A 27,301-nucleotide genomic window follows, 5' to 3' on the forward strand; every position below is an offset into this window, starting at 1 on the left:
GGTAAAGGAATTTTATTTACCACAATTGTCATCATCCGGAGAGGGTGTGGGGGAATGATGAGGTGAGGGGAGAAGGAGAAGGTGGAGGAGGAGAAGGTGGAGGAGGAGAAGGTGGAGGAGGGGGAGGTGGAGGAGGTGGAGGAGGTGGAGGAGGGGGAGAGGGTATTCTCAAAGGGGAGGTAGCAAAGTCTTTCCTCTTTGGAGGTGGAGCTGGGGCAGGCTTGTCCAGCTGTCTCTTTTTGATGCTGAGCATCAAATGTCCAGTCTTCGGATCCTTGATCAGTGTTTTTTGCAATGGATCAGGCGTAAAAAGTTCTTCAGAGAGTGGTCTGTCCGTCGGCACCGAAGGCATCGGGCCCGTAGGTTTTTTTGTTTTAGAGTCTGTACTAGTCCGCTGTTTCGAACTATGCGGTTTTTGGTTACTCGGCTCCGAGATGGTCTCCGGTTTCGAGATATGGGTGTCGGTGGCCTTGTGTTTTCTGCTCTGTTCCGGGGACGGTGTCGGTACCGAGGAGCTGGTGCTGGTTTTCAGCGCCGAGTGCTTCGGTATGGAGCTTGGTGCCGAGGAGGAGGCCATTTTCTTTTTCGGCGTCGGTGCGGAGGAGTGTTTCTCGGCACCGACGTTGGTCTGGCTCGAGCTCGAGCCGCCGGAAGGCTTAATAGGCTTCTTTACCGGCCCCGAAGGTGCGGTATGGGAAGCAATGTTCTTGGTCGTGCCTAGGATCGGAGGCAAAGGCTTGACCGAAGCCTTTTTGGATGGTACGGAGGGCGTGGGGTGGGGTGGGTTTCGGTACTCACGACCCTCTGTGCCGGAGTGATGTCCTCCACATCTGAATAGTCTGCTTCGGAGGCGCTGACGAGGCCCACGTCGGTGTGTTGTTTTTCTGGAGCCTCGACGCCTTCTCCGAAGATGTCGTCTGGGATCGCCGTCGACGAGTGTGCCATAGTTCGTCGTGCCCTTCGGTCTCGAATGATTTTCTTGGACCGGAAGGATTTGCACGCCGGACAGTCTCGAGCCTCGTGTTCAGGAGAGAGGCAGAGATTGCATACTTCGTGGAGATCAGTGTGGGGGCATTTGGAACCACATCGAGGGCACTTCTTGAAGGGAGTCCTTTCCATTAGCCAGGACCAGAGCTTGGGTGGGCCCGAAGGCCGTCGACTGGAATCGAAGGTCTTGATCGATGAGAGCCGTGTCGAGTGTGGAGATCGCGATCGAAAACAATACCGCGAAACAGTGGGGAGGATTGCGCGTCAATTGGAGAACTGGAAACTGTTCAAAACCGGGGCGCGAAGATCACATCCGAGCCCGATGGCGGAAAAAAACAAACAATCTGAGGATGGAGCTGAAGCCCATGCGCAATACGATCCAAAGGAGGAGTCACATACCTCGTGACTTCCAAAGACTTTCCAAGAAAAAAACAACTGCAACATCCGGGCCCAACACCAGATGGTGATCTATGCACAGTGTGTAATCTGCAGCTCATATGCCTCGAACACAGTGTTAAAACACACGGTAATGACACTGCACTGCCTCGCCCCTTCTCGGTTTATAGCACGGCAGTGATGTCACACCCTGCGCATGAAAGTTAAGCTCGCACTGCGCTAGAAAGTTGGGTACTGCACACGGTTCTGTGTTTAGCAGTGGCGTGTCTCTCAAACTCACAGACTGGTGAAGCGCTTTGCTTCAGTGCACGGATTCAGAGCAGGGCGGCGCTCATAGGCACGGCAGTGCCGTCACTCACCCGCCTTGGTCGCCTCCCGGTAGCTCTTCTCGGGCAGGCAGGCTCCTCGGCCGTGCAGCATGGCGTGCAGGGGCTTGTCTCTTATATTAAACGACCTCACGTGCCTCGGGCGAGCAAGCGTCAGACCTGGCTTTTACGAAGGCCTCGCACAGCACAGATTGCCCTCCCTCCCCCGGGGTGGTACGCACAGGCGAAGGTGAAAACGAGGCGCGACATTTAGTCAAGGAGTAGCGTGCACAGGCTTGGCAATGGCGAGAACGCGTGCATGTCGCGCGCATGGGTTTTTTAGGCCTGAGTCAGTGCGCATGCACTGTTCTGCGAGACTTGTGGTGGAATAGGAAATAGAAGCTCAGCCTATTTTTGCCATTGACTTCTCAGTCTGTCTTGAATGCTGACTTCTGATTCGAAAATAGGATTGTTAGTCTCCTTAGTACCGCCACCTCTTCATTTGTCACCTCCCATGGCGACTGGCCCCTTTACTTCGTTTGTTCCAGGGTGCGTGTTATTTAGACTGTGAGCACCATATTCTTCACTTTCTTTTAACTGCAAGCAGGACGTGCTTTGGTGCCTTGTCTAGCCCGCCCCGCGCCCCCCCCCCCCTGTTGTCCGGGCCTTCTCCCAACCCCAGCCTTACTGTCGTCGGTACCTTGTTTACTTTAGACATTAATACTTTTTAACTGTATGCCGTCGCGACCAACACCCCGGTATTATTGCAGACACTCATCATTTCTAGTGGTTACCTGCGTGCCCGCACCTAGGACACCATCTGACCTGCAGACTAAGGGGTTTAAACAAGCATTGGCAAAGCCAATAGGTCGTCCCTTGGAGATCTATTGGCTCTGCCAATGTCTTTTCTTCATGCTGTACAGTATCAAGGGAGATGCTGTGGAGCATGAAGGAAAGTGTGAAAAAATAAGCACAATGAAGCGGCTGCCTAGTAGGTGGACAAACAAGAGCAACATGCAGTGACAGAAGCACGCCAACAAACAAGACCAACATGGGGGCATAGAAGTACAGAGGCGAGAGAGCGCAACATAAGCATGGGTGGGACCAGAAGCATACCAGTGAAAGTGACACAGAGCGCATGCATGAACTGGAGAGAAGCACATGAGGGAGACAGCTCAAACACATGCACTGCCGTGGAGTGCTTCAACAAGAATAACAAGCATTTGCAATGCAATAGGTCTCGCATTATTAAAGTTTGAGCTATTGGCATTGCTAAATAATGCAACACCAATAGCTCAATCTTTAATAATGCGCGACCTATTGCATTGCAAATGCTTGTTTATTTGTACAATTCTTTTTAATAAATGCCTTACAACACAAAAATTAAGAGAATAGGTGAAAAAGTGGGAACTGGCGAGTTGTTCTAGTATTTACTGTATCCCTTTAAGAAGCAATTTCGAGTCCTTCTGCCAAACGTCATGGTACCCATTTTTTGGCTATATTAGAAAGCAGAGACCATTTGTAAATGTTTATGACCCAAGCACAAAAGCAGACTGCACACAGTAAAAGAACCATCCCATCCTGGAACAATTGAGCGAACGCTGGGTGGTAGGAATTTTGAGGATCGCTATAGATTCTGGAGGTTTTAGTCACAGAAATAAAAGGTAAATGCATGCTGCTAGGCAAAACTTGAGGTTTGCAGGGCATTGTAGGTAAGGCACACCCCCGTGAACTTCCTGGGTATGCCGTTTTCTAGAAATGTCTGGGTTAAGCAGGTTTTTCTGACTGGCAAAAGAGCATGGGTCCGGACAGAGAAGTCAACTCAGCATGGCAAGTAAGAGGAAATTTGGATTTACCCCTACTTTGCTGGTCCATATATCCAAACGATGCCCTTAAGAATCAACATTTCTTCTTGCTTGCCATGGGACTGCCCTGCACCCAGGTTTGATGGAAAGACTTTAGAGGCTTTAGGGTTGGGGAATAAATATAGATAGATATATATATTCACTGAAAAAAATAAAGGTTACAGGGGCGTTCTAGTTAGGCTCATATTTCCCTCGTACAAAACTAAAGAAATTCAGTAGTTATAGTTACCTCACTGCTGGTAGTAGAAGCAGTAGTGCACCTAGTATATTAATTTAACTTTTGAATTAGATTACTATATATGTTTAACACCCATAAAATCCTAAAACACTTGCGCACACTTTATGATGTCATCAGTGATATCACCGACCATGTCGTGAATGATACAATATGTCAGGTCATAAGCAGGGTGCTGAGAACGCTGCCATAACTTGTCACCTCACTACATGGCACAAAAACAGACAAGTGTATTTTTTATTTTTATAGTTCAAGTGGATTTCTGAGACATTAAAGTCCTTTGGACAAGTAGATATTTTACAAAACACCAGACCCCCTGAATAGAATTTACATATCTGTCCTACACGAGTGATCACATAGCAGCAGTATATATTCCTAGTGCGCAGTGAAAACCCAGTCCTTAATATTGCTCCGTAATGGGATGTGATAGAAGAGAATGTCTGAAATAAATTAATGAATGACTGCAAAATACATAAACATTTGCTCAGTCCATATCCCTCGATAAAAACAAAAGAAGCGGATACAAAAGGGAGAGAAGGAAACCAACATATGTATTAAGTGGACAAGGTTGAAATGTACACATTCCACATAGAGTTGACTTACTCTTACTCAACCTACAGGGCGCCACAACTAATTACGTCAATAAAAAAATAGTGTTGACATTCATCTGCGAACTACACTTTAGAGTTAAGTTATGAACATTCAACAAGAAATTAATACACACCATGTAAAACTGCAGACGATAATGTTTCTTCACTAAGCTCAGTACAAACATGCAGAAACCTGTGTAATAAAAATACAAATATCTTGAAATCATTCAAATTCTAATCACAATGAATACAGAAGACAACACTAATGTGCTTGCTGTTCCTTTATCATGGCTTATCAAAGTTATGTGTAAACTACCCAAACAAATGTGTTTAACCTACAGCCTGACACAAAATATCTATGAAACTCACAACAATGTAACCAATAGATAAAAAAATTAAAAAATCTTAAAACATCGACTTTCGTACACATAATTCTAAAGGCAGTGGGAAAAGAAACAGTTGAAAAACCTTACATATTGGGGGAAAAAAGAATAAAGGTAATGTGTATCCATAATATGTACCTGTAGTAATCAACACGTAGAAATCATGCACGCATGATCTACAAAGAAAAAGTTACCTATCTTTGGGAACAATTTGTTGAGTAGATACTTCTTGTACCTGCAGATTCCTCACCAGTTGAAATTCCCAGGTGCCAGAGTGGACTTGGAAACGTCCGACATAGCTCTCCCACACTCACCCCTGGAGTCCGAACGTAAGTCCCCCAGGCTTTTTTCCAGTGTCTTTGGAAGTACAGATGAGAAAATGACTAATTGTATGGTAGTGGAGTGCAGCACTCCAATTTGAAAGCTTATCACTGAGCCCTACAAATATCCTTCAGGAGAAGAGGTGGGTGGGATCAGTGAGAAATCTGCAGAAAGCCAGAGGATCCACCAAAACAATGTTTTTACCTGCAGATTCTTTATCTATTGAATAGATTCCAATGCAGTATCCTCCTTAGGTGGCAGGTCGGAATTATGGACAGGTGAAAAATTCCAAGAGACCTGGAACACAGAGTGTGCAAAATGGCCAATGCTTCTACACTCTGCACCCAAAAAATTATTTGTGACGGAGTCAAGGGAAGCCAATGTTGCCACACTACAGATCTCTGCTACTGGAACGCACTTGACTATAGCAGAGGCAGAAGTCTTTTCCCCGATGAAATGGGCCCAGATTTCTCCTGGCAGTTTCTTCTCTGCAAAAGTACAACACATTTTTATACACAAAAATGATCTAATGAGACAAAGCCCTCTTCTGAACTACTGTGCTCTTTTTGCTACCCGCAAACCAAACAAAGACGGTCATCAGACGTGATCTCTTTAGTGCAGTCAAAGTAGTAGATGACCGACCTTTTTGGGGTCCAAACAGTGTAACCTCTCCTCATGGCGAGGTGAGGTGAAGGATAAAAGATGGAAAGGGAAACGCACTGCCCCAGATGAAAGGGGTAGCCAGCTTGGAAAGGAAATCCACTTTAGTCCAGAGGACAAGTTTGCCCAGAAAGAAACAGGTGTATGGCGAGTGGACGCTTGCAACTTACTGACATATCTCACTGGGGTAACTGCTGCATGAAAAAGTTTTAATTGTCAATAAACACAGCTGACAACTGTCAAGAGGCTCAAAGGGAGCGCCCTTCAAAATTAAGATTGCAGTGGGTGAAGACAAAAAGTGTGGGGGCATACTTGTTTGTCTGCCCCTTCCAAAACCTCATCACTATCGGTGGCCAGTTCCAGGGCAATGAAGATGACTTGGGCTCAATCCTGGTGACTTTTTCTCAGAACCTGAGGAATCAAGGGTATGGGAGGATAGGTGCAAGTCAAAAATTCTACGTTTATCAAAACATGTCCCCCCAAGGATCCCTGCAGCAGATCCTGGGGGCACAGAACTGCAGACAATGGGGATTTGTGCAAGTTCCAGAGGTACACCGGAGGGGTGCCCCAGAGTATAATGATATCCTGTACCACCTAGAGAAGGAGACAACATTTGTGATCGGAATCTCAACGCCAACGTGGGCTACTGGTTCTGGTGTTCACAGAGCTAGCCAGATGGTTGGCGACTAGCCAAATTCCATTGCTGGTGTTTCCACGGCCAGAGCCTCAACAATTTCTGACAAAGCAGTTGAAACCCCACTCTTCCCTGCTCATTGTCGTAGCAAATAGGAGTATTGCCGGTCAAGATCTGGACAGACTGACTGTGAAAGGAAGGGAGGGAGGCCTTGAGGGCCAGCCAAATTGCGTTCAGGATTAGCAGGCTGATGTTAATTAAGTACAAGCTCCTCTGGAGACCAAATGCCTCACCTCCAGATTAGCATCCCTCACGCAAAGGTTGATGCTCCATCACTGCTGTGGCCATGGCTGATGGATGGTAAAAGGGCATTCCTTGAATCAGGTTCCCTGTCCAACAGACCAGACATGCCACAATTTCCCAGGAAATCAAACAGTGTCCACTAGCGCACCCTCGTGTTGGAACTACTGCCTATGGAGGCACCACTAGAAAGCCCTCATGTGCCAGTGGGCATTTGGGATGAGGAGGATGCAGAAAGTGTGCAGGCCTATCAGTGCGAGAACTGTTAGAACTGAAATCAGGGCTCCCTCCCGAAATATCAGAATTATATCCTGAAAGTCCCAAATCCTCTGTGAAGGACGGTAAGCTCAAAGTGGTGCAATTTCCAGTATTGCCCCACTAAACAGAGGGACCGGAGAGGGTTGCAGGGGACACTTAGGTATGTTAATGAAGAAGCATAAGTCTGACAGCAGGGATGTTGCTGTCTACAGGTGATGAGACGCCATCTCCAGCGAGCCGGCTTTGAGCAGCCAGTCATCCAGGTATGGGAATACACTGATGTCACCTTTGTGAAGACTTGAGGTCAAATGTTAGTCCAAAACGGGAGGACCAGCAACTGTTAGTGATTGCACCCTACCACGAAAGAAAAGTACCTCCTGCACAACTGCAGGACAGGTTTGTGGAACTGCACATCCTGCAAGTCGAGGGACACCTTTCTGTCTCCACTTCTAGAATTAGAAGAACGTGAGCCAGGGACAAGCATACTGGGATTTTCCTTGGGCAGGAAAAAGTTTTAGATGGCCCACCAACAGAAAGGACTGTTGGGGGGGGGGGGTGGGAGGGGGGTGGGGGGAGGGAGAGAGATATTATGTTGTACGGGTAAGACATTGCCTCCTTTCTAGAATCAGAATGAACCACTAGTCTGATGTCATGGCCTTACATGTCGGTAGAAAGGAAGATACCGGTCATCAAACGGGTCACAGATGGAGATTATGCCCGTTTTCCAAGTAGTGCTGGAGTATACAAGCAGGAGAGGTAAGGCTGCAGAGTCCAACAGCTTCTCCCTTGGACTCTGCCTTTATATTGCCAAACCAGGGGATCTTGCAGCTGCTGAAAGGGCTGTCCTTGATGAAGCTAAACCACTTGGAAGAACCCTGAAATTTTCTGAACTGTATTGTCTCGCAAATGTGACTGCAGATCCAGTGGGACTCTGGCCTTAAATCTTTTAAGGCCTGTGTCTGAGATACACTAATTTAAAGGGCATATCCATCAATGAGTCTTGGACATCCCCAGGAAACCCACAGACCGAAGCCAGGAGTGCTTGCATAGGGCTATCGATGCGACTTGCCATGGCCACTGAATCAGCTGTAATGAGCCCAGTCCTTTTAATACACCTGAGTGTGTCCTGGCTGTCAAGATCCACTTCTGCAAAATAGTCCTTTAGATCATCTGACAGATTAGGCATGATCATGGCTGCCAAGGTTGTATTTCCCCAGGAAGCAGGTAACATTCAGGGAATAGGGAAACATGTTACCAGACAAAGAAGACCCTTTTCCCCCCACCGCCTTCAATGTGTTGGATTCTCCATCTGGTGCTTGGATAAAAAAGGAAGGTAAACTGATAAAAATGCATGATTCTCTAGTGCAGGGTTATACCTTTACTACCCGAGGGCAGTGTGGATAGAAACTATTTGTGCAGGGGATGGCCCTCAAGGGGTGTCAGTATCAATGTTAGGAGATATGTCCAGTCCGCTGGCTTTCTGTAGCACAAGGTAATCAGTTGTGGTGGGTGGGAGGGATGGCAGCAGATGGGTCAAACCACTGCTGAACATTTTTTGTCTTGAGAAAATATCTGAGGAGTATCACAGACTTGAACAGAACAAGAAGGGACGCTCTAGATCTGAAAGGGACTGACATCAGGGAGCCAGGGTGGGTGCTATCTGGCTACAGTGACATCACCATGACCTGTCTTCAGGTATCGACATTGATCCTGCGCCCCTACTATGCCAGAGGTATCTGTATCTACAGGTAAAAATATTCATCAGAATACATGTTACTGCGAAATCATGAGTGAAACTGAAGACTCTCCATGTTTGACACGTGATCAGTTATACTGTTCTTTTATTTTTTGATTACTTTAATTATAGCTATTCCGAAAGACATCCTTGTGCTTGATACGCTACTTGTAGATTAACATTTCATGAGCTCAATTGAAGCAAAGCAGTTATCTTCATCTGAGTGAATTTCCATCAATTACGGATAGCACTGCCTATTGTAACGTGCTGCTAGGTCTCTCCATTGAGATAGAGTAGCAGCATAACATCAGGGGAAAAAGGCTTCCTCCTCTGACTCGGAGAAAGAAACACAGACCTTCTACCTTGCCCAAGCTATAGATTCATGCAAGGAGCAGCCATATTGCCAGTGCTTATATCATATGGATTTACAAGATTGCTTTTGAAGTGCTGTTTATGACCAGAAGTCATTTTCCAGCGCTAGTAAGTTCACAGACATTTAGTCCACCAACCTGATTCATTCCCATATAGCTAAAGGCTGTAAAACAGACCAGGGTAAGGGGCGACTGACCGTCCTTGGAGATGGCAGAACCTGTCCCTCACAGTGCGTATGAGTGTGAGTGGTTCGATGCTTAACAGTCATGAGCGCCCACTAATGAGAGAATGTTGCACTTGCATAGCTCTACATCTCCCATCTGAAATACAAACCGTTATCTACTTCTAAGACCTAGCATCAGCCTGCCAGAAATGTGTTCCAATTCTTAACAGTATCAAGTATCTGACAGTACACAAGGCGGAATCTTCAGTACAGATGCCTAAAAATACTTGACACAATACAGAGACTGAACAGATTAAACCTATAAATGCAATTTAGTTCTAGCATTCTGTCACAATAACCACACAGATACAAATGACATGTATGCAAGAAGAACGTTTTGTCTGGTCATGAGATGTGGCCTTCCTTTAGGATACATCTTCATCAAATGGTTTTTACTATGCAAATTTATTATAAGCTAAAAAAAAAAACTAACAATCTGGGACCAGACTCCTAGATATGTGAAATCCTGCCCACAGATTCAAAAATCATTAAAATCCCACATTAAACACTTTTTTGAGTAAAAAGTCACTTTAAATCTCGCACCTTAAACTCAATGTCTCAGGATCTAAACAGAATATGTAAAAAAAAAAAAAAAAATCTACAACGCAATTTGTTCATTAAAACAAATTCAGCAAACTGAAAGTCTCCTTCATATGCTCAATAAAATACAGGATTTTACAATGTGCTCAAAAACATACCTGTGAGGTAGAGAGTAAATGATATGAACCGATGGTAGCGAACTAAGAATTGAAGTGACTCCTCTCTCTGCACTGATGTGGCAAAGTAATCTGCTAAGGTTTCTCCATAGAAAAAGTAGTTCACACAGAGCAGAAAATACCTGAAACCACGATAAAAACAGAGTAATGCATCTTGCTGAGACACAAGTTCGATCTTAAAGTGGCAGAAAGCAGATTACTTTCAATACACATCTAGCTGACATATAGGGGTTATTTTGAAACTGATGCATTGTAAAGCCAGAACATCTGATCCCAAAGTAAGTGCACCAATATGGTAAAATATCCGATTTTATATTAAGATATTTCATAACGAAAGCACACTGACAAATAGGAGGAAATGTAAAAAAAAAAAAACTAAAGAAGCACTTTGTTTCTGGACAATTAAATCCACTTATGGCTATCATTTTCTGCAGTATGTTTGGATACATTTAGACTTTGCAAGGATCCTGGAAAAACAGCGTGAAACAGGAAGAAATGCATCAAACTGTGTCATTAACACAGAATGTGGAATTACAGAAGCCAGTCTTGTCCACCGATTTCTTAACCCTTGCACAGATACTTTATTTACTTACTCCAAGGTGTCTGGAGGCACAGGAAAAGGCAAACTACTTGTGAGAAATGGATAGTAGAGTGTTTGAGAGGTGGATACGGCTGGAATCCGTAATCTATTAACAAACTGAGTATAAGGTGCAACACTGAGGTATCAACAATTATTAAATATTTTTGCACTAGTGCCTCGGATACTATGGTGCTCTAGATAGATAACCAAATTACCCAACTGGGGGTTTCAGCAATATATCCAGGCTTACTCTAGTTAACAAAGAAAACATTTACAACACATTTTAAGCTTTGTCAGTATTACTTACACTTTGCAAAGATAGAGCAGTGGAAGAGGTAACCAAAAACAACACGAAGTCTCCTTCATGAGAGGAGACATTCTGTTAGTAACGTTTCTATTGCTTAGTAAATAGTAACCTGCGTGTTAAAAAAGAAAATCTGTTGCGGAAATTGTTCAACTACGGACTCTTTTAAAGTTCGCTGGAGTCTGTCCTCAGGTAACCCAGGTGCAGATGCATAAGAGACAAGTCAGTAAATGCACTGGAACAATAGAACTAAGGTGTTATTGATACAAATGCCTTCTGATGCTTTGGGTTTAAGGAGCGAGACTTGGTGGGTCGGAGTTACAACTGCAAACAATGTGCACAAAATCCAGTAGCCTCGCAGGAAAAGCAAGCCGGATCCCATCCCAGAAAATATGAAGTGCTACTGGTTGGCAACAGGAACATGTAAAGAAGCTCAAGATTTTGCAGGTTCAGCAGACTGTGGCTACAAAGCTACGGTGATGGTAGCAGTTGGGATAATCGGGCACAGTTCAGAAGGCTAGAGAAAGAACAAAACTGGTCCAGTAAATATTAAAGGTGGTGCCTAGGGACAATTTGGCATCTCAAGGCAGGCACCTAAGTAATATACACGCATATCTTTAGGGGCCGGTACCCTGTGAGTGGGAAGTTGCAGTCAACATTTTCCAGAGGTAGCACTCAAGGACTCTTGGTACCTACTTCACTGGTCCACACTATCCAGGAACAAATGAGAAGCCCGGCTCACGGCTAGGGTGTAACCAGACTTTTAAGCAATGTCAAACCTGGAACTTCAAGATGCAAGGTGATGGTTCAAATAATGCTGGGTGCAAAGTGACCAGTCACAGCACCAGGGAATAATGGTGAACCTACTGTGGCTCTCTCAGGAATGAGTGTTACCGGCTGCTATCCCTCAGAGTAAGAGAAATACAGGTGCATTTACAGGGCAACAGTGCTTAATTTGTGTAAAATAAGTTTGTGCCAGGTCTCTCGTTAGGAAGCCACTGCTGCTTGCACCACATTTTGCCCCTACCATGCTGCGAAGGATAGTAATAACACAACTACAAACCATCACACTCCTACAAGTGTGACTATCCCAGGCCTCCAAAGCTACAAGAATGACATGAGGGCAGGTAATAGTCATTTTTAATGTATATTGATTTAATAATAACATGCTTGTTGTGGCCACCTCTAAATAAGTCAGACAGCACCGGTGTTGACAATTAAATGCCAGTGGCAATCACTGGAAACCACCAGCTCAAATTAAGCACTGTGCAAGTCTTTTATATTAGCAACATTTACACAGACCTCAGCTTCTGCAGGCAATCACCTACAGAAGTATGATCTCAGGCAGTTGGCTTCAGATCATTCAGGCTCCTAAGTAGGTGCTCTTCCGTACTCTTCCTCACATCTCAGCATGCTTGGCCTTGTGTTTGTTGTCCAGCTCAAGGAAGCTTCCCATATCACACCCAAGCTCAAAGCTAGTGCTGCAAAGCTTCTTTCAAAGTAGAAAGGAAATGTAACTTACTGGAGCACGGGAAATTGTTTCTAAATCTAAATCTGGGGACACTGCTGGCCAACCTGGTTTTCCAAGTGCACCACATGCAAGACAAGACATCCATTAGGATGAAGACAATTTAGAATGTTTTGCGCTGCAATCACCATGTGCTTCCATAGGACACATTAATAGGGCGCCTGGTATCCAAAATACGTTAATTCCCTTGCTCTTATTTTCCTTTTTCTCTCACGTTCTTAAATGAACTGGCCTAGTTTATCAGGGTATGAACAGATTTCACAAGGGCATTAGTAGACCACCTCTCCGTGATACATGGGGGCAGGCGTGTGGCACTACAAATGTAACAAACAATTAGGTTGTTCATATCCCGATGATCAGGCTGTAATTACAATGCACTATGAGTGGGGGTGCTAACTGGCTGTATTTCCGTGTCCAGGTGAGACTTGTGTATTGCTGGGATGCAACCAAAACATGAAGAACCCACACTCAACTCAAACATGCGGGGTTCACAGGGGAAAAAGTCTCAACAGAAGCAAATATGCTCAAAAGGTCAGAGAGACCCAAAAACTTTAGCAGTGCCAGCACCTTGATTCCTAACAATCAGATATTCAGAGTGCGCCCATTTCAGGAGGATCCCATCTAAAAAGTCTATTAGCCCTTCCTTTAGACACTCTTTATAACACCCCATATCAGAACTCCAGACTTCTAAGTGCCTTGATAGCCGTTTATTTTTTTTTAATTTTGTTTTTATGGTAGTGCCCAGGTCCTTCTACCAAACAAATGTTCCACTGCATCTTAATCAGGATAACGGGATCGGACAATTAAAACTTTGTGTGCAAATTGCCAGCATCAGAATACTCACCCTGCCTCTGTGTGTGAGGATTTCTGGTCTCCACCATCTGATCCACCCAAATAGAGAAGAGGGGGGACGGGCCATAGCAGTCAAACCTCTTCATAAGAATCTTACTCTCTTGTGCTCGCAGTATTGCCCACTCAACCTTGGCTCCATGTCGGTGGATGGCTCATTCACAGGAGAGAATATACTTCCACAAGACAACACTTAAGGCCCGATTACGATGCGGGCTGGAACGGCTCCCACCATCGGTCGGAGCCCTCCAGCCCGCATCGTAATCGGCTGGTCAGATATACCTTTCCGACCGACCCATTTCGATGGGGTAGGTCGGAAGGGAACTAAAATCGGTTTTCCGAATGGCCTCCGACCCGTCCGCAATTCGGAAAACGTGCAGTAATCCCTTGGCCGGCTTTTTCCAGCAGAGGGATTACGATGGCAGATTCTCACTGTCTTTCTGTGCCGGCCTTTCTGACATTGAAAGGCATTGGAAATCTGTCTTTGGGGGTCTCCAGAAGAGCCCCCATTGGTGCAAGGCCGCCGAATGGTGACCCCCTGTTAATCCCTGCACCCGGTGGCAGGCACCTTGAGGTGCTTGTCACGGGGTGCAGGGATGAACTGCACCTCTGCTCTTTACAATGAGAGCATGCATTCCGTTCGGAATGCATGCTCCCATTGTAAAGTATAGGATTGCGACCGAACAGGGTTCAGTCGCATCCTACTTCCTGGGTTGGAACCGATGACAGGAGGTAATTCGGTTCCAATTCCAGTTCCAAACCGATGTCGAACCGACTCCAGTCGGTCCGACATCGGAATCGGCCCCTTAGTCTTTAATGTCCAAGAAATCATCACTGGAGGTGAAAGTCTGGAGTGTCCAAGGTCCATAACCGAAGTATAGAAGAAGGCTTGATACATTTCTAACATCCAGGGGAACCATTCCTCATATTTCAATGGCTGGGTTACTTCTTGATAAGGGATCTACTCATCAATTTGAAGAGTGAGGCTTATTCTTTCTTACATTCCCAGGCAGACCAAAGGACAGGTCTCCAGCCTATATCCTCATCTTTCCTCATACAAGATGTATGTGAAACATGCCCTATAAGTAGGTACATTCAGGGCACCGCTTCCCATCACAAATATTCTTCTAAGATTAACACTTGCCCTGTGGTGCTTAGCTGCCTTATCACAGAGACAACAAACCTCTTCCGAAACGGTGGCTCTGCAAAAACTACCACACTTAAGTGACTAATTTTGCTCAAGAGTGAGACAGAATCAGTTCTTGCATACAGGAGTGCCAGTAGTTCAGGCAATTTGTATCACCCTTCAATCTAAAGGTGCTTCTCCACCTCAAGTCCAACATCCTGGGGTGCTCCAGGAGATCCTCCTAATTATCTCTAGTCTGGAAGATGAGGGTGAGTTATGCACTAAGCCCCAAGCACCCAGTCTCACAACACATCTCATCTGTCTAACATGATCGTCCCGAGATGGGACACTTTCCTGTGGGCACTTGGCAAGTATTCTAATGAGACTAATTCAACTGTCAGCGAGCAATAGAGATTAAGCTTAGATGATCCAAAACGCAATTGCAGATAAACCCGAAAGTATTGCAAGAAATGTGTTCAAAGTGTTCCATAATGGGATCTACAATAGTGATAGAGTTATTTTTCAAAACATCCACCAGCACATAGAAGACAAACCCCCCGCAAACTATGTGAAACTGCATCAGATATTTTTGGCAATATGTTAATGTTTAACCGTATCACATTAAATTTAACAACTTCATTTAAGTGAAATCCTTGGGTAATATCTGCATTTTCACTAAAAGATTACTGAGAAAAATATTTAGGCTTACCCAGTTCAAAATAAAATAGTCAAATTATTTTCAATAGGTGACATCTGGATCTGTTTTACCTTGCCTGGTAATGGTAGTCAAAGAATGGGAATAATCAAATGAATACATAGTTTGAGAAATTATTTTCCTCACTCACACCCAATAATGAAGTTTAAAATCTGGGAGTTCGAGAAACAACCAAATCTGACGCAGCCAAAGCCACCCTAGGCAGATGAATACCCACATTTTCTCAGATGGACTGTGTACCTGCTGGCTGGCATCTTTTAAAAGCAAGTTGGGATGTTACACAGTAATAAGGAAAACATCTTAAAATTATATTTTTGATAAAATACACCTGACTGACCAAAGACGAGGGAATATGTAGAACGTCTTTAGAAAGACCATGTGGCCTCCTTAAAAAGAGGTTACAAATGGAATTCCTGTACATTCTTCATTTAACAACTTGACTGCAAATCAACAATTTGTTCATTATCAGGAGTTGTGTCTTGTCCAGATTGGATGTACTGCCTCGGAAAGACTTGCCCTGCACAATAAATGCTACATCAAACACGTTCAGCCATGCAAGCATGCCTGCACTGATGAAATAGTTTCCCACAGTCTCCCTGCGTACAATCAGGTGAATGGATCTAGATTATATGCTACTGGGGTCTGTGTTTGCCTTTTTCATTTCCAGCTCCCACTCCTCCAACTTTAAAGAATTCATAAGCCTTTTGTCTCTTTGAGAAAGGACCTGTGAAATCCTGTGAATGTACAGCAAGCTAACTGGTATCTGAGAACATGTGGATTCCTTGCCTGTGGCACCTCAGACAGTCACTGAACTCTGAAGGCCTTTATACATAGTCTACATAGTCAAAATTTCAAAGGGTGAGGGGCTCCAACGACGCTGGTTAGCGCCAACAGGGAAGAGCTGACATTTCCAGTTTAATATTAAGGGGCATTTGGACAAGCAATATCCATGGAAAAGTAAATGGTGGAATAACGAGTTCACACATTTGGGATGCAGGCTGAACAGTTTTATCCTACTAATGGGACAACCTGAAGGATCTATTGTGTTTGTGGGAAACCTCATATTTGCCTTCGGCACAAATCAGATGTCCAAAGTTGGGATGAGCTGCTACTGAACAGATCTGGACAGGGATGCACAGGAAGAAAAACTGGTTTTGGGTTGTTCTTTGTTTCAGGTTACAAAGCCTGGCAGGATGTGGTTGCCCAGCTCCTCTAACTTTACCAGTTGAGTTGAGGGTTTCTAAGTGAAGACTATATAGAGGTTGTCAAGGCCAACCGGATGAGAGGCAACTGGAAGATAAATCTCCTTCACTGTCCTCAATTAAATTAACATAGCACATCAAGCATGTGTTAACACATACATACAGGTTACGGAAGAATACATTTTTTGTCAGTAGGCACTCTCAATGAAGTAAGGGTTAAAAGGGTTGGAACAATTCAATTACCCAAGATCAAACAAAAGTCTCCGGATTTCTTGTTGAGGTGTCCAGTAGGAAATCTCCCCTATGGGTTGGGTTACACTTTAGATAGTCTCACCGTCTAGCAAAACAAAAAGGTTGAGCACCCTCAGTTGACTTGATTAAAATGGAGTAGGCAGAGGGAGGATCCTAGCGCGCAACCAAGATGGCCGCATAGGTACGAGGCTCCCGAGGACCTCCGCGACCTCCTACGTTTATCCTGTCTTCATCCTGATTCGGTTGAGGGGACTGTGTTGGTGAACCTGAGCCGAGGTGGTACCCGTTTTCCGTATTTCAATCGGACCCCGTGTGCCGTGCTGGGCATCGATTGAAGTTTGCGGCCTGCTCCTCTCCTGACCCCGGACTTGAGTTGGGGGGTGATCCAGTGGGGAAGTGAATAACAACGGCGGGACGAGCCTGGCGAGACGCGTACCCCCACACTTTCACTTTCGCTTTTGAGCCCTCTTGCTATTGTTGCGAGTGGGATCACGGCTCTTCTGTGTGTGGTGGTTGCCTCGCTGGGGGACCCTGCCTGCCCTGCGGGGACCTGCTCCGCCTTTCTGAGGCGACCTCTGGGGTCCTTGGCCTCGACTGTTCGCTCTCCGCGGTAGGACTCGTGGGTGTACGGGATACAGGACGATGGCGACGAAGCAGGATGGCGAGAGGCCAAGGGCCAAATCGACCCGGCGTGGCGCTGCAACTCAAGCCAACATTATGGATCGCTACACCCTACCGAAGGGTTCTCCAGGCGGGTTGCATAAGTCTCCTGAGTGCCCCGCAGATGCCCCGGATTTGCCGACAGATCTGACTTTGCAGGACATCATGGGCGCCATCGCGGAGATGAAGACCTCGGTGGGTCAACAATTTGATACCCTGGCGCACAAACTCGACGCGGTTCTCATCGATGTTAACCTTGTCAGGGCAGATCTTTCCAAGAGAAATGACAGGGTGCATTCTTTGGCTCACACCGCGTCGGGCCTCACGACTGAGGTGGCGGCCCTTCAGACGGAGGTACGTCGGCTCCGGCAGGCCAGTGCGCTCACAGATCGGCGACTGGAGGATTCCGAGAGTCGGGCCCGGAGGAACAACGTTCGCATTATCGGGGTGCCAGAGGGACTGGAGGATTCGGCGGCGGATCTCTTTGTGGAGGACCTGATTTCTAATCGTCTGCAGCCTCGAGGTTTGAGTAAATTCTTTGCGGTGGAGAGGGCCCATAGAGTTCCTGGTGGCAAGCCGAAGGTTGGAGCTCCCCCGCGGCCTCTTATTGCCCGTATCTTCAACTTTCGGGACAGGGATGCGATTTTACAAGCTTCTAGAGTGCAGGGGCCGCTTAAGCTGGAGAACGTGGAGGTCAACTTCTATCCTGACTTTACTCAAGCGGTCCAGAAGCAGAGGCTGGGTTTCATGGGCGTTAAGCGGCGGCTCCGAGATATGAACTTGAAATACGCCATGCTTTTCCCGGCCAGACTGCGTGTGGAGTCCGAGGGTCGCTCTCATTTCTTTGACCGTCCGGAGACGGCCGGGGACTGGTTGGACACTTTGCCTGGGGGACATGATCGAGAGGGTGTGGGCGCCGCGGGAGGAGAGTGCCCACTGGACCGGACCAGCGGTATTGATACTGGGGCTAATTCCTGATGATGCCACTTTTCGGCTGTGCTCAGGGTTTCTTGACTGTCGTGCTTTGCTCCCCCTCCCGTGGAGGTTGTGGTGTGTCTCGAGGGGGTTCTCTTTCCTCCTCTAGGGGGTCTTTGTAGTTTAGTTCATGCAGGGGTGACAGGCACACTGCAAGTTGGGGGGGATGTTTGGGCTCATGCAGGGGTGCAGGGAGGGGGGAGTTTTGTTTGGAATGTTGGGTTGGGGTTGGGTATTGTTTGTTTGTACCACAAGGCAGACATATTGTTGTGTTCTATTCAAGGTGCTCTCTGGGAGGGGACAGATTGGTTTTGGCTGTGATGGGGGTAGGGGACTGAGACTTCTTTCCTGGAATGTTAACGGACTGGGGGACAGGATAAAACGGGGGGTGGTCCTGCAGTTCTTAAAACGGATTTCACCTGATATTGTGTTCTTGCAAGAAACACACCTTATTGGTAATTCCTTCTGTGCTATGAATAGGCGGGGCTATCGCCTTGTAGCCCATTCGGGCTTCACCTCTGGTTCGAGGGGTGTGGGCATTATGGTTAAAACCTCGCTCCCGTTGGAGGTTGACGAGGTGCTCCATGATGACAGGGGGAGATATACGGCTCTGGTGGGTAGATGGGAGGGTAAAGTAGTTGTTTTGGTTTCTGTTTATGTCCCGCCGGGGTTGCAGACGACTACTTTTGCTGATTTGGGGCGCCTTCTCCTTGGTCTGCCGGAGGGTATCTTAGTGGTTGGTGGGGATTTTAATGCTGTGGTCTCCGGAACTGAGGATCGTCACCCACCCAGGGATCTCCCCCGGGCCCAAACTTGGTTGTCTGGCCTCTTAGATACCCTGGGTCTAGTGGATTGTTGGTGGCTAAAACATCCTGCGCAGGTACAATACACCTTTCATTCCGGGGCTCATGGTAGTCTTTCGAGACTTGATTATGTTCTGATGCCAGCGGCACAGGCGGGGAGGGTCGGGGAGGTGCGGCATCTTGCTCGGGGTATTTCAGACCACTCCCCTCTCTTGTTGCACTTTGATATTGTCCCGGGGATGGAGGGGAGGGTGGTCCCGATCAACCCCTGGTACCTGCGTAATCCCGCAATTCGCGCAGATTTGATTAAATCCCTTGAGCAATATTTTGGAGATAATGTGGGATCAGGGTCGTCTGCTGTTGCTCTGTGGGAGGCGTTCAAAACGGTACTCCGGGGGAAGGCCCTGTCCCTCATTTCCCATTCCAAGAGGTGTGAGCGGGAGGAGGTGACCCGAATCGAGTCTGAGATAACTGAGTTGGAGGGTGACCTGGATTGTGGTGTCACGGACGACAAACTGCATGCTCTCAGGATCAAACAAGCGGACTACAAGGCCCTAGTCACCGAGGCGGCCAGGGGCCGGAGTAGGGAGCAGCAGGGGCGACTGTATGATATGGGTGATAAAGCTGGAAAACTGATCGCGTGGCTGGATAAAAAGGAGAGAGCGAGTCGAGTTGTTCCACTGGTTGAGAGAGTGGAGGGTGTGTATGTTACTGATCCGGGTGAAATTGTTGATTGCTTCGCAGAGTATTTTCGCGGGGTGTATTCCCCGGTATCTTCTCGCTCAGAAGAGGATTCCCGCGACCTGCTTAAAGATATTGCGTTGCCTTCCCTTTCGGAGGAGGATAAATCGTTGATGGACGCGACTCCGACGTCTGAGAAGATCGCTCTGGCCATACGTTCAGTCGCCTCTGGCAAGGCCATGGGTCCTAATGGCCTTCCCATTGAATTGTACAAATTGCGGCCGGATACATTGGCGCCGCATCTTCGTGATATGTTCCTTGCGGCCCGGGCAGCGTCTTCCCTCCCGCTGGACCAGCGTCTAGCCACTATTGTGGTTATTCACAAGGAGGGGAGGCCACGTGATCGGGTCACTTCTTACAGGCCCATTTCGCTTTTGAATGCGGAACCGAAAATTCTGGCCAAGGTGCTGGCTAATCGGCTGGTCAGCGTGGTGTGCGACCTGATCCATCAGGACCAGTCCGGTTTTATCCCTCATCGCAACACCGCGCTTAACCTGCGGCGTCTGCATGGGGTGCTCTCGAGGGTTCCGTTCATACGTGAGCCAGCCATTTTGGCGTCCCTGGACGCCACTATGGCATTCGACACTCTTTAGTGGCCATATATCTGGGCGACGCTGGAGAAGTTTGGGTTTGGCCCGGGATTCATTGGTTGGGTGAAATTGTTGTATTCCGGACCGCTAGCCCAGGTGGTGGTGAATGGTAGAGTGTCGGCTCCTTTTGAATTGGGTAGGGGCACGCGACAGGGTTGCCCGCTGTCGCCTCTCCTCTTTGCGCTCGCCTTGGAGCCCCTGGCGGAGTGGCTGCGGTGGCACCCTTCGATTCGTGGTCTCCGATGGACTCCTGAGTATGAGGATCGAGTCTCTCTCTACGCGGACGATATTCTTTTGTATCTTGCTTCCCCGCGTGAATCGTTGATTGTGTTAGTGGATGTGCTGAATTCCTTTGGCCGTAACTCAGGCCTAGTCATCAACTGGGCTAAATCCTGTGTATATGTCCTCTCAGGGGAGGCCCCTATCCTCCCGCGGGGTTGTCCTATCCAGGTTGCTCAACAGGGATTTAAGTATCTGGGTATTTTTATTACCCTGGACTCTGCGGCCCGATACACACAGAACCTACACCCCCCCTCCAACGTTTGAAGGCGGATGTGGCGCGTTGGAGGCGCTTGCCGCTCTCGCCGCTCGGCCGGGCGGCGCTGTTTAAGATGATGTCGTTGCCACGGTTTTTATATGCCTTGCAAAACACGATGGATGTCGTTCCGGCTAGTTACTTTCGGGAGGTGGAGGGTCTGCAACGCCAACTGTTTTGGGATGGGAGGCCGCGGATCGCCCTCGCGAAGCTGACGCTCCCGTGGTACGATGGGGGGGGGTCGCCCTCCCCGACATCAAACGTTATTACTGGGCCTCCCAGCTGGCTGCGATAAACCACGGGCTTTATGGGCCCGCCCTTAATCCGGCTTTTGAAATGGACAAATTGTTGTTGCCGGGTGGCGACTACAATCGTGCGCTCTACTCTAGATCGCTCGACGCACGTTTGACTGGTCTGACACGGGTCGCGGTACGGGTGTGGCATGCGGCAAACTCGGCGATGGGGTGGAAAGATCGGTTGACCCGGGCGACGCCACTGTATGCCTCTGAACGACTGGGTTGTTTGTGGACGACGAAAGGCTTCGAGAAGTGGGACACGATTGGCATTAGCAGGGTGGCCGATCTTTGGACGAAGGGGGGGATTTAAAACGTTTGATGCGCTGAAAGCGGAATACCAGTTGCATGACAGGGAGTACTTCCGGTATGTACAGGTTCGCCACGCGTTGTCTTCCGTGTTCCCGGAGGTCGCGTCCATCCCGGAGTGCTCCCCTTTGGAAGATAGAGTGCTAGACGGGCATGTACCGGATGGCACTATCTCATTGATCTATAAAAAGCTCATCAACGATCGCTCGGGACTGCTGGCCGCCCTCCGTGAGGCATGGGTCGCTGATGGATTGGAGCTGGACGACGAGGATTGGGTATCTGCGGTGGCCTCCCCGAAAGAGGTGGCCATACCGGCCCGCCTTCGTTTCGTCCAGCTCAAAATACTCCACAGGGTTTACATTACGGCACCAGGCCTGATGCGTATGGGATACGCGGTGGATGGGATGTGTAAGCGTGGGTGTGGCATGTTAGGGACCTTCCTCCACATTTTGTGGGAATGTCCGGAGGTGACTCGATTTTGGCGTGGTGTGCATGAGGTGTTGCAAGCGGTCACGCATGTTGCGCTGCTCCCTGAGGCTAGGCGGTATCTGCTGAATGTGTGGGAGCCGACTGATTATAAGGTGACGCAAACGTGGTGGGTGACATTGGGATATATGGTGGCCAAGCGTGACATTGCACAATTGTGGGGCTCCCAGAGGTCACCCACGATTTCGGTATGGAAGGAAAATATGGATTGGTGTATGTTCCGAGAAAAGGTTGTGTATGTGGCGAGAGGTAAGCCTGGGAAATGGGTAAAGGTGTGGGGCCCCTGGAACTCCTACCGCGGCGGGATCTGTACCCCGCCACTGACGCCCGACTTGGCGGCGGCCCTGTCTCCCTAGTCTGCACATTCTCTTGATTCTGTGTTACCGTAACCACTTTGTTTCTGCCCCTGCCCTTCCCCCCCTCTTATTCTCGTAGGTTGGTAGAGCCCTCCCGAGGGGAGCACATACTGTTGCCTAGATTTTTGCCGCCTTGTGGGTTTGTTTCCTGTTTTTCATTTAAAAGGAAACCGCCATTTGGGATGTTTGGGCAATGTGGCCGCAAATGATATTTTTGATCTGTGGGACTTTTTACTGCTTGCTGCTTGTGTTTATGAATATGTTTCATGGTCTCACTGTCTACTAGCGGCCGGCCTGAAGGTTGTAGGCCCATATTTGTATATCTCTTGAACTCTGTAATAAAGGTTTCCAAAAAAAAAAAAAAAAAAAAAAAAAATGGAGTAGGCAAAAAAGTTGCGGTAAAGACCATGGAAATTGAGACGGAAATAAGGGCACAAATTACCCTGCGATGTGAGGATGCTTGTCCTCTCAACACTTTCTGAACTCCCTGGCATGCTTAGAGATGGGTGCAAAATTATTGGGGTTTTTTTTTTTTTTTTAATTAGCAATTTTTAAAAACATACAGTGTCAACATGTAATTAACATACAGGCCGTGGTACAACAACATCCTTCATCCAGTTTCTATAGTTTAATAATGTTACCGGAAATCTCACCATTTATAGTGGAGCTGTTAAACATAGTCAGTCAACTTGCTACATTTGTAGATATTGAATCAAATACTTCCAATAGTCTCTAGGCTTAGAACCCGTAGGTAGCTCCTCCTCATATGTTTGCAAGGTGTGTCTGCAATACGTCAAGTCTTGGATCCAATGTTTAACCATTTGGAGCCCAATTGCTGCCCCAGCATAGCGATATTCTCCTTTTAGCCAGGAGTAATGCAATTACACAAAACTTACGCTTATTTGCACGTATCTCAGGTATCAGGCCCAGCAGACATGTACGACCAGTGCATTCAATGTTAGCGCCCACCATAGTACCCAACATCTGCGTTACTTTTAACCAGTACTCTGCCACTGCATCACAATACCATGTTAGATGTATGAAATCTGCTATTTCTGCTTTACAGCGAAAACATTTGGATTCTGTCCGCAGACCATACCTATGAAGCCGTGCTGGAGTGTAATAAGTCTGATGGAGATATTTATAGTGTAACATACACAAATTTCCATTTGGTGTTAACAAACCAGTAAGAGAACAAGCCATAGTCCATTCCTCCATCGTCAACGGATCAGTTAGGCTACAGTTCCATTTCTCCATTGCTTTATGTGTAGTGTCTGCAATGTCTTCCTGTAGTTTAACATATAGTTTGGATACCAGTCGCTTAGCAGTAGGGGTTGTGATCAGTAACTGTAAAGCGGCCAGTTGCAGTGGCTCCGCAGGGTGAATCGGGTATAATTTCTTCAGTGCACCTTGTAGCCTGTGATACGTAAATCTAAATAATAACGTTTGATTGCTTATAAATGACAGCTCAGCGAGTGGTTTAAAGGACCCATCGCTGTATAAATCCCCCATGGTATCAAAGCCCACTTGTCTTAGCAGACCGATGCCCACTTCTTCTTGGGTAACAGATAACTCAGGATGATAATGTATCGGTAGTGCCGGGGCGTACAACGGCAATTTACGCGCCTTTCTACCCATTGCTCGCCAAGCACTATTTGTCGCATCTATAGTATTTATATCGCGATTATGAAGTGGGGGCCTATGATGGGTTATGATAGCACTTAATGGAGTTGGATGCGCATCACCTTCCTCAATTGCCGCATGCGTGAGATATGGGATTGGAGGATACCAAAAATGAGCATATTGCGCTTGCGCACATAAATAATAAAGTAAAAAATCCGGGACCTTAAACCCTCCCTGCGAATAACGCTGTGTGAGTGCGCAGTTCGATCCGAGCATGTTTACCCGCCCATATTAAGCGAAGGACCATAGTGGAAATCCTACGAAAAACTTCTGGCAGAGGCTGGATTGGAATATTATTAAAAAGATACAATAGGGGGGCGTGGCCAGGCGCCGACGGAGATGGCCGCCTAGTCCGTGAGCTCCGTTGAGCTACCTGTGCTGTCCGCATAATCTGCTTCAATATCCGCCCTGCAGGCACCGGAGCAGCCGCGCGGCCTTCCTGAAGGGGGGCGCGCTCGGCAGAGGTCAGCGGGAGCGCCCGGCGATGGAGGGGGCGATCGGTGGCCGCATCGCCTGGTGCGGCGCCGGCATCTGCGACCGGCTGGAGCCTGAGACCCGGGCCGGCCGTAACTCGAGGTCCCGGCTTGGGGCCTGTCTCAGCTGCGGAGCCGCGGCTGGATCGCGCCTGCGGGAGGCGGCCAGACTGCCGTGAGAGAGCGTGAGGCCTGGATACTGTGCTGCGGAGGGGCCGAGCCTGCAGAGATCCGGAGGGGGAGGCTGCCTCCGCGGCGCTGGGCCCCGGAGGCACGTGGCAGGCCCGACGCTTGACCGGGGGCCGGACTGGGAGCAGCGAGGAGAGTGCCGTGGCCCTGACGCTCGGGCCCTGCAGTGCTTCGAGACAGTGTGACCAGGCTGCGACAGAGGCAGAGACAGCAGGGTCGCTGCGGAGGTGAGGTGTATTGGTCCCCACGAACGAGGAGCCCACGCCCGGGACGAGAGTGAGCAGGCCCTGGCACACGAACTCGGTGGGCAGCTGCGACCCTGAGAATAAGGCTGCCGGGGAGGCGCCGACCGGTGGCAGAGACCTGCTTTGGGCGAGGCGTGACTGGAACAGCCATCCCGCAATCGAGCGCCCACCATTTGGGGGCCCCGGAGAGTGACTCACGCCGGAGGTTGGCGCGCACGGAGGGCGCGAGTGGCCGACGCTTGGAGCAGGGAGGCGACTGTTGGTCGGATCACGAGTGCGACGCCGGCCGTGGAAGAGGGGACGGCGCGCAGACCCGGGCGACAGGGGGACACACCACGAGGCCCGGGGCCCTGGCTTGCGCCCGGACTGGGGCACGTCTTTGACAGAGCGACGAGGTACTGTTGCCATGCGCCCCACGGCAGGAAAACCCTCGCAAACTAACAAGCTGGACAAGTATACAGTGCCCGCTGGTCAGGCGCTCCCCGGGGCGACGGCGGATCCCATGGCGGAGAAAGCGGAACCCTCCCTGACTTCCATCATGGCCGCCATCCAGACGCTGGGAACGAACCTGGAGACCAAAATGGACAAGATCTCGATCGAGGTCAACCTACTGCGCACGGATCTCGGAAAGACTTCAGAGCGGTCGAAAGCCAACGAGACGGACATTAAGGCCCTGCAAGCAGCTGAGAAGCGACTGGAGGGCCGCATCAATGAGCTAGTCTCTCAACACCGCCAAATGGCTCTGCGGCTCGAGGACCAAGAAGGGAGGGCGAGGCGAAGTAACATCCGTGTCGTGGGTGTGCCGGAGGGAATGGAGGAGGGCAGTGTGGAGCTCTTCCTCGAGGACCTCATCCTCCACCACTTGAAGCCCGGAAGGCTTTCGAAGCTCTTCACGATAGAGCGTGCTCATCGGGCCCCGATCCCTAAGCCCCGGCCGGGGGCCTCACCTAGGACAATCATCGCGAAGATCCTGAACTACCGGGACCGGGACGCCATCCTGCAAGAGGCCAGACGGAAAGGGGATCTCCAACGCGAGGGGGCCACCATCAGATTCTTCCCTGACTTCACGCTCCGGGTACAGCAGGAGCGCCGCTCGTTCCTGGGCGTCAAGGCGGCGCTCAGGGCGCGAGGGATTAAATACATGATGTTCTTCCCCGCTAAACTGAAGATCATCGCAGAGGGCAAGTCGCACTTCTTCACCTCTCCGGAGGCGGTCCAGGAGTGGCTGGACGCGGCGCCGGCGGAGGGCGGCGGCGGGCGCGACCGGAACCGCCGGCCCCGGGTGGTGGAAACTTCCCCTGGATCATTAGAGACCGGAGTGGGGAGAGCGGAACAGAGCCAGGGGTCGTGGCGGTCCAGATCGAACAGTCCACGATGGGACTCCCCCCCGGACACGACGCAGCGCTGAACATTCTGACCACGGCGGCAGGCCGCAACGAACAGTAAAGTATGCGACCAGAGCTGGGGACCTGGAGGGGCGGCAGGGAGGTGGGATGGATGGGAATCCCTTCCCCTCCCCCTCTCTTTAGTGCCTTTCAATGACATTGATCTGATACCTAAAATTGCCTTGCACATTTCATGGTGTTTTACTGCGGGCAGCATAGTGTGGGCGGCGGCTAGAGTTGGCGCCGGCCTAAGTTTTTCTTTTTTTTCCCCCCTAACAGAGTTTTCCGGGGAGGGTGGCTACTCTCTCCGGGTTGGGCTGGGCGACAGGCGCTCTGCTAATTGGGGTAGTGGGTAGTTTCAGGCCAGCAGAGCAGGGGGCAGGGAGGGGGTGGGGGGTTTTGTTTGGGGGACGGTTCTAGGGGCTGCAGGGGAGTTATGGCCAACGCCAGAAGTTGGGCCTCTTGAGTGGGCCTTAATCGTGATGTTTACAGCAGAAGGTTGCGGGGGGGGGGGGTGGGTGGGAGGGGGGGGGGACGTTGTAGGGTTGTTATGGTCACACATTGCTAGTTGCTGGGGGACGGCGGATAGCGCCGGGGCCCGGGGACGGGCGGAGATCCTCTGTAGGGACTATGGCTAGTAGTGGAGGGGAGGGCCTTAGGCTCCTTAGTTGGAATGTCAATGGGCTGGGGGATGGGCTCAAGCGTACTATTGTTATGCAGTTTATCAAACGCCACCTTCCAGATGTAGTGCTTCTACAGGAAACGCACTTGATGGGAAACACGTGTCAGGCCCTCAATAGATTTGGATATACCCTAGCGGTGCACTCCGGCTTCACCTCTGGCTCGAGGGGAGTGGGGATCCTGCTGCGACGCTCCCTGTCCTTCCAAATTGACCGCACGGAAATAGACTCCCTGGGACGATTCGCGGGTTTGTCGGGGAGGTGGGCGGGTCGGCGGGTCAACTTCGTTTCCACATATATTCCCCCCGGCTTGCAGACGCTGGCATACGCAGACCTGGGTAAGCTTCTGCTCTCCTTCCCCG

The 27,301-nt window shown here is 49.0% G+C and overlaps 1 protein-coding gene across 1 annotated transcript in view; it reads right to left on the reverse strand.

Annotated features, from left to right (window-relative positions):
• CDS1 (CDP-diacylglycerol synthase 1) overlaps positions 1 to 27,301 on the reverse strand; it is a 467,729-nt gene that overhangs the window by 244,145 nt on the left and 196,283 nt on the right. Inside the window, exons 5-6 of the mRNA XM_085636573.1 lie at positions 9,963 to 10,102; positions 4,513 to 4,571 (exon numbers count right to left, since the gene is read on the reverse strand). Of these exons, the coding sequence (XP_085492699.1) occupies positions 4,513 to 4,571; positions 9,963 to 10,102 (199 nt within the window). The remainder of the gene's footprint in view (positions 1 to 4,512; positions 4,572 to 9,962; positions 10,103 to 27,301) is intronic.

The sequence above is a fragment of the Triturus cristatus genome, chromosome 2_1 (assembly GCF_964204655.1).
Source record: "Triturus cristatus chromosome 2_1, aTriCri1.1, whole genome shotgun sequence".
NCBI classification, from domain to species: Eukaryota; Metazoa; Chordata; class Amphibia; order Caudata; family Salamandridae; genus Triturus; species Triturus cristatus.